The sequence below is a fragment of the Cucurbita moschata genome, unplaced genomic scaffold (assembly GCF_002738365.1).
Source record: "Cucurbita moschata cultivar Rifu unplaced genomic scaffold, Cmos_1.0 Cmo_Scf00005, whole genome shotgun sequence".
NCBI lineage: Eukaryota > Viridiplantae > Streptophyta > Magnoliopsida > Cucurbitales > Cucurbitaceae > Cucurbita > Cucurbita moschata.
In genome coordinates this window covers 878,984-887,133 of record NW_019268521.1, presented here as the reverse complement: position 1 = coordinate 887,133, position 8,150 = coordinate 878,984, and the positions used below count along the sequence as shown (strand labels likewise).

Below are 8,150 nucleotides of genomic sequence, written 5' to 3'. Positions count from 1 at the left end.
GAAAGAGCTCTGATACCATGAGAATATTTGCTAAAATCACCACACCTAAATTGTGTGAAAGTCCTCTATTTATAATCACGTAGAGAATCAAATAAATTACAGAGAAGACAAATATGATGTTGTTTTTCGATAATCGGCCAGGGAAATCCTTTTCTTTTCGGTGAGAGGAAATCGTTGACGGGAAGTTGTTGGAAGAAAATAAAACGCGTAAAATAACAAGGAGAGAGAATTACTGAAATTTTGACTGTGCTTCAAATTGGTTGTGAAATCTTCTGAACACGTTTTCTATTTAAATATAACTTATCCTAAATAAGGTCGGAGAGTGGCCAACTAAATCTGTGCCACTTCCTACAAAATTGTCATCTAAAACTCTGGTAATACATTCGACGTGTTTGTCAAATGGTCAAACGGAGGTATTCAATCAACTAAGGAAATCATGTGAATCTAAATAAGAAAAAACTCAGGTTTTATCTAACAATCTCCTCCTAAAACCTGTGGTATATCTACCTTATTTTGTTTGAACTCCGAATTGAGCCCTGTGGCTCGGTGTCCCTGGCGGCATGTCCTCCAGACTCCACGTCTTGTTCGGCCACCTCTTCTTCGAGTTGGCGCGCCACGAGTCCAGAACTCAGGTTTTATCTAACAATCTCCTCCTAAAACCTGTGGTATATCTACCTTATTTTGTTTGAACTCCGAATTGAGCCCTGTGGCTCGGTGTCCCTGGCGGCATGTCCTCCAGACTCCACGTCTTGTTCGGCCACCTCTTCTTCGAGTTGGCGCGCCACGAGTCCAGGTCTCAGGTTTTATCTAACAATCTCCTCCTAAAACCTGTGGTATATCTACCTTATTTTGTTTGAACTCCGAATTGAGCCCTGTGGCTCGGTGTCCCTGGCGGCATGTCCTCCAGACTCCACGTCTTGTTCGGCCACCTCTTCTTCGAGTTGGCGCGCCACGAGTCCAGGTCTCAGGTTTTATCTAACAATCTCCTCCTAAAACCTGTGGTATATCTACCTTATTTTGTTTGAACTCCGAATTGAGCCCTGTGGCTCGGTGTCCCTGGCGGCATGTCCTCCAGACTCCACGTCTTGTTCGGCCACCTCTTCTTCGAGTTGGCGTGGAAGAGGTGGCCTGCCACGAGTCCAGGTGGTTCACCTCTTCCTAATAGGTCTTCCATCCTCCGGTACCTGGCCGAGAGGTTGACTGGTTGCTCTATCTCCAACTCTAGGATGTAAAGGCGGTTTGTCGTGCACTAAACTTGCGTGAGTAACCGTCGTCAACCGTCGTCAATCATCACGGATCCTAAGTAGCCCGCGCTTGATGGAAATGTGGTAGCCGACCTTATCGAGTTGACCCAGGCTCACAATATTAGCCTTGAGCCTCGGGATGAAGTAGACGTTGGTCAGCTTGTGATGCTTGCCTCCCTTGCCAATGAATAGGATGGTGTCGTGCCCTTCAATCTCGACAATGGAGCCATCGCCAAATTTCACCGTCTCGCGAATCCATGAGTCAAGCTCGGAGAACACAGCCTTGGCCCCCGGTCATATGGTTTGTTGCCCCGTGTCGAGGACCCATCGCCGGTGCTCTTGCTGCTCGCCTCTTTCACCGATTTGAGCGAGCACTCGCTCCTCCTTCAGTTGAATTGGCTCCCCAGCCGGTGCCTTTATTATGCACAATTGGAGCTCTTCCTCGGGTTCGACGCTCACCGGAGCAATTATGCTGACGTCGATTACCTCTGTGGATTTTGGTAGCTCTTCCTCGGGTTCGACGCTCACCGGAGCAGTTTTTCCGTCGTCGATTACCTCTGTGGATTTGGGGAGCTCTTCCTCGAGATTAGGGACGTGAGGTAGGACTGATGCAGTCACCATGAAAAGGGCTGGCTCATCCTCCTCGGATTGAGCCACATGGACCTCCTCGGTCGTTTCCTTGTTCCTGAGCTTTGCTCCAGCAATTCTTGCTCGCTCAGGTGAGCTCTCTTCCCACAGTACAAGCACTCGATTGGCCCGTCATCAGTCGACTCCTCCTTCTTTTGATCCGCCTCTTTCCCACGCATGTGCCGGCGAGATTTTCATGGCTTCTTACCGCCTTTGCGGCTGGAGGGCTCATTGCTCTCACCGGTGCCATCATGGAGCTTTAGGCGTGCAAGCCATTCCTCCTCAGTGAGGAGTAGACAACCCTCCTTGTCGACAGCTGAAACGGTATTTTTCTTCCGCTGCTTGACGTTACGCAGTCTTCCGGTCACCTCTTCCACCGTTAGGTCGTTCACGTCAAGCAATGCCTTGATTGAAATTGCAACTTGCTCAAGGTGATCGGGGACGACCTGCATTTTCTGTCTCGTTGATGCTGCCACCGAGAGTAGTGATGCTGTTGGCGAGCCCCGTGACCCGCATTGAAAAATCATCGACGGATTCACCGTCCTTAAAGCGGATCTTCGAGAGCTCCTTTCGCAGCTGCTCGATGTTGGATTCCCACACTCACTGTCGTTGTTTCCCTGATCACTCGCTCAACGACAACTCGACGCCCGTCATCACGGCGTCGGCCTCTTCGTGGTGGTGATGGAGATGCCGGCACTTGGCGACGGCGTGGAGGAGTGAGCGATCCTGCTCGAGACCTGAGACCTGTGTGTTGTTAGGTCGACGCTCTAACCACTTGAGCTATTCAACTTGATTGTTGATAGGTTAGCTCCTCCGCAATGATATACCATCGATGGCTTCAACCGGGCTCTAATACCACTTGTTGTTTTTCGATAATCGGCCAGGGAAATCCTTTTCTTTTCGGTGAGAGGATTTTCGGTGAGAGGAAATTGTTGACGGGAAGTTGTTGGAAGAAAATAAAACGCCTAAAATAATAAGGAGAGAGAATTGCTGAAATTTTGACTGTGTTTAAAATCAGGTTGTGAAATCTTCTGAACACATTTCTTATTTAAATATAACTTATCCTAAAAATGGCTGGAGAGTGACCAACTAAATCTATGCCACTTCCTACAAAATTCCTGTATAAAACTTTAGTAATCCATTAGACGTGTTTATCAAATGGTCAAACGGAGGTATTCAATCAACTAAGAAAATCATGTGAATCTAAATAAGGAAAAAATCAGGTTTTATCTAACATATGATAACTACGATAAACCATAATAGAATACAAATATCTATATATTTGCCAGTAATAAAATATAAAATATAATAGATATAATAAACTATAATTCAATACTAAATATCCTTAACAAGACCAAAGAGCACAGACTGTGCGATCCTAGACGCAAAAGTTCATGTTAGCAAAGATGTCTTGTTTAAAGAAGTGGGATTAGTGCAATGTTGACAAGAATAAACAGACTATTACAGAGTTCATAGCTCTAGAAGACAAGGGAGATGCAATAGACCTAGAAATTGCAACGACATCGACACCAACAAATCCACACATGCCATCACTAATGACACCGAAAATGCATGATGAGTTCTCTAAAACAAGGGAGCTCAAGTGAGAGTAGAGGATCCACAACGGATAGTAAGCCAAAGAAATTTCGTTCTTTCACTAAAATTTATGTAAATACTCTTGAAGAAGAGTTGGATCCCGACGAAGTAGTGTTGCTCGCTGCCCAAAGCCGACAACTTATCATGAGGTACCAACTAAGATGGTGAGGCAGGAGGTCATGCAAAACAAGCTTGAAGTCATCCAGAAGAACAAGACATGGGCACTCACCGACTTACCATTCGATCACAAGTCCATCAATTTGAAGTGGGTAGTTAAGCTAAATGAATAGCGAAGGGGACATCATCAAGCACAAAGTAAAGGTTAAATTTGTATAGATGCAGGAGTTGCTCAGAGTGAAGAATCTCGAGCAAGGTCAAGCTTACGGGGGATGTAACGAATCAGATAAAAAAAAAAAAAACGGAAGTCGTCAGCAGGACCGAAAACTACGACGAACGTCGGAGTTTTCGTTCGCACACACCCACAAAGGCGCCCGACATCTGGGTCACCACGGAAACCCAATCCCGACCTTTAGCCACCCCCAAGACACCTGCAGAGAAGAAAAAAAAATGAAAATGAGAAAGATAGAGAAAATCCGACAAAGCTCCGGCAAGGCCAAACCCTACGAAATAGACGTCAAAACCTCCATTTTACGTGACAAAAGTAATCCTAGAGCCTTTTACACACATCAGGTGATAAGATAAGGAAATAATACAAGGGGAATAAGATTCGGATTACCTTGTTGATCGAATATCTCAAGGCAAGAACACTTGTTTGAGACTCGAATCACTCCACAAGCAAGATCGATCATATCTAGCTTGAATGATTCTTGTTGATCAAATATCTCAACGCAAGAACACTTGTTTGAGATTCGAATCACTCCACAAGCAAGATTGATCATGTCAAGTTTGAATGATTCTACATGCAACCTAAACTACATAGAATTGCAAAGAAACTTAGTCATTGGCTAAAGAAAGCACAAATGCTTCTTTTATATATATTTTCCAAGTCTACCTTACAAATACAACATACATGGCTTTATATTAACCTCAAAATGAAACTATTAAAAGCATTCCAAGAGTTGTAACATTCATACTTAATGACCATAATTAGCCATTATGTAAATGTAACCTAAAGTAAATAAAATATCTTAAAATACAATAACTCTAAATTGTAACCCACCCAAAATTTACAACAAAACTTTATTCTTCTTCAATGTAGCATGAATTGAAACATCTTTTGATAATTTTGACAACCTTTTCTTCACATCTTCATTGAAGTATATTGTATGATTGATGTCTCTTGGTTCATATCATTAGGGGTAGATTTAGACGAGTCCTACACGTTGTACACCGTTACCGAGGAGAGAGAGAGATCACCGAAAAAACGCGTGCAACCGGGCGAAGAAGATGAAGTCCGACCCGAGGGTCGGACTCCCGCGACTTGAACCGAGTCCAACCACCACAAGCCTAGTCTAACACCCGACGACTCCCGCGGCCCAGTCGCCTCAGCCCAAACCAGAAAGCCAGTTACAGCCTAACCCATCAGCCACGACCCGAGAGAAAAAACCCAACCGACCCGAGACCCGCAAGCCCAGTCCAACACCCGACGCTCACAGCCCAGCGCACCTACACATTTCTTCCCTTCAGTCCGAGCCGGCCCATCACCCGCGGTCAACCCAGGCCCGTGATCACAATCGAAAACCCGCGTGTAACCCGACAACCCGCGCCTCAACTCGAGACCGCTGCACACATGTCGACCTTTGGTTGTGCCACATGGCACGTCTGCAGCACGACACCCCTCAGTTTTGGTGGCTTAATCGGCTCGGAAAACCTGTTTCTGACCCGTTTGTCATCGTTCCAACCCTCCCGGAGTTAGTTTTGACCCTGTTTAAGGTAAAATAGATCATTCTAAGGTCGTATTTCACCAATTTAAGTTGGAAATTACTTATGTTTGTGAAATACTAACGAAGATGTCGAATGATCCAATAGGAACCAATCACCAACGGAAGCGTAGGACGTTTACGAGGAGCTAGGAGCTTACGTTTATATTTTAGGGAGTACTTCGGCTAAGGCCTACCAAGTAAGTGGCTCACCCGTCGTAGGTTACGCGTTATTTTTTGTATGTTGGCACGTGCCCATGGATTCGCACGTGTCATTAAGTTGTATGCTAGACTGTTATGCTTAAGTACGTAATCATGTGAATGTGAATGTATGCTGTTTAGTCTGATGTGATATGTAGTGCTCATGACGTTTATGATGTTCTTCAATGATTATGGCATGATTGTGTGAAATATTTGAATGTAAACAGCATGAAATGTATGATATAACCCCGATAGAAATATGTATGATACGTAAACTGAAAATGAGAAATGACATGTAAGCATGAAACATGACAGTGGGGTTATATTCATTAATGACTAATGTAGAAGTAATGGGGACCTCATGCATTATGTGTGCTCATGCATTTGGGGGGATACCCCTATTCCATCACGAGGGTACGGACGCGTACATCCAATGGCAGGACAACGATCGTTATGCTTTGCATAGCGCTACCGTGACGGTTACTAGTTCTAGCAGGTGTCCGGCCTAAGGAGCTCCCAGAGTATGCCCACCAGAGAAGGAAAGTGGCCCAGCGGTGTGCGAACTAGCTAGTGAGTCCATACTCGCATGTATGGGCTGTGTGTAGAGTATATGGTACACGTCCAAAATTACTCGTTAGGACAGCACCGTAGGGAAAATGGAATGAAAGATAGATCCCATCATCTCATTCATGTGACTGTTGCATAACCCCGATGGGGGGTCACTTACTGAGCATTCTAGAAATACTCAAGCCTCGTGCTACTTTACTTTTTCAGATAAGGGCAAGGCACCCATGTGAGATCGACGGCAGCATCGTATACCCTGGGACCGTGGCACATACATAGGGTAGTTGTTTTCCATTTCGTAGTATAGGCTAGTATAGGTTGAATTTGGTTTGCATCATTAGTATAGGTTAGTATAAGTTGAATTGTTATCGCATAATAAACCATAGAGTAGTACAAGACAATTATTTTAAAATTGTTCTTTTTCCTTTCTCTCCCTTGTATTCGTTTTTTTTTTTCACGAGGTAATAAAAGGTCAATATAAGTTGCATTTATGATAAGAGCCCATTTAATGTAAATTTCGCGTATAGTAATAACCTTAGATTAAATAGGTAAAATTTAAGGTCGTTATAGGGGAGGTTAGTCAATAAACTTGACTTATACTTGACTTAACCTTTTTGTATGAATGAGTAACTTGTGAAGCAAGTTCACAGAAGTTGTTCAGTATTTTCTCCCAATAAATAGTCATCAGATGTACACTTTATACACACAACAAAAATTGAAAAGCATAGTACTCAAAGTACATTAGAACAAAAAATTTCTCCCCACAAGTTAATGTGTTTCTTTTTGCTTCAGTTATTCGTTTTGGTGTTCTTTGATCGAGGATCAAAACCTACAAAGGAGAGGAAAGGGAAGGGAGGTGCGATAGCGTACAATGATGTGCGTGTGTGAGAACTATGTAAGACGATGTTGGGACGAACACAAAGGGAGGAAACGTTGAAGGTCGACGATCGGTAGAAAGAGAACGGGGAGGAGGAGAGGCTACATTGCAACGGTGTGACAAACAACAAAAATGGACTAAATCTACTTTAAATGGTCGGCTAGTCCATCAGCAATGGTTGCCATGAACACAAGACGACATTCAACAAGATCATTAAAGCATGGAAAATAACGAATGCAAGAACACAATGAACCGTTCTGATATGGGTTCTCCAAAGATGAAACAAGTAAAAGATTGGAATACAAATAAATGAAATATAATTTACAAAGACAACACTCGACTTTGATCTCCTCTTGTCTTCAGTGGCTATTTCGACTTAATCCGATTCAAGTTATACAATCTCTGCATACATTTAACATATTAAACACTTTTAAAAGTCGAAGATTTTAAAAAATCCAAAAATTGTAAGATCATTATCATACCAGAATGGAGTGAGCTTGTTCGACAAAAGTTGAGAGCAAAGGAATCAAAATGTGGATGTCATGGAGGAGGGTGTGGTAGTTATGGTGATCTTCCATGATTATGTTGATGAAGGTTGGTGTATCAGGCACTAGTTTTAGAGCTATCTGCATCAACCAAACCCATTTAGATCTTTGTTTATGCAACTTTGTATACACAAGGTTAAAAGTGTGAGATTCCATATCGGCTGGGGAAGAGAACGAAACACCCTTTAAAAGAGTGTTGAAACCTCTCCCTACTAAACGCATTTTAAAAACCTTGAGTGGAAGCTCGAAATGGACAATATCTATTAACGGTGAGCTTAGGCTATCACAAAGTGAAAGGTATAAAAGTAATTGTTTACCTTGTAAGCAGCGGATGAAATCCAACCATGCCATGGCTTCAAAGTTTGGTTGTAGGATTCCTCAACTGCTCGTTCCATGTTCATCCCTGCTTCGTTACTTGCTATCTTCTCCAATAGGGCCAATGTGAAGTCTAGAGATCTGTACACCATTATCATTTTGGTTTATGCGTACGAGATTCGTTTATTTTTGTTCATATACTTTCAACGTCCAAGTTTAATATTATCATTTTCAATAGATCTTAAGCTAATCTAGAATGCTAACTATCCTTAACTTTTCAAAAAAAAAAAAAAAAAAAAAA

General features: G+C 43.0%; 1 protein-coding gene across 3 annotated transcripts in view; it reads right to left on the bottom strand.

Moving 5' to 3' along the window:
• Window positions 1–7,000: 7,000 nt before the first annotated feature.
• LOC111443470 (glycolipid transfer protein 3-like) overlaps window positions 7,001–8,150 on the bottom strand; it is a 2,798-nt gene continuing 1,648 nt past the window's right edge. For 2 of the 3 annotated variants that reach the window (XM_023081286.1, XM_023081288.1), the window contains 3 exons: window positions 7,852–7,990; window positions 7,472–7,615; window positions 7,001–7,391 (listed from right to left, as the gene is read on the bottom strand). In XM_023081286.1, the coding sequence (XP_022937054.1) occupies window positions 7,356–7,391; window positions 7,472–7,615; window positions 7,852–7,990 (319 nt within the window). In that variant the 3' untranslated portion in view covers window positions 7,001–7,355. The remainder of the gene's footprint in view (window positions 7,392–7,471; window positions 7,616–7,851; window positions 7,991–8,150) is intronic. The other variant, XM_023081287.1, reaches the window with a different exon arrangement.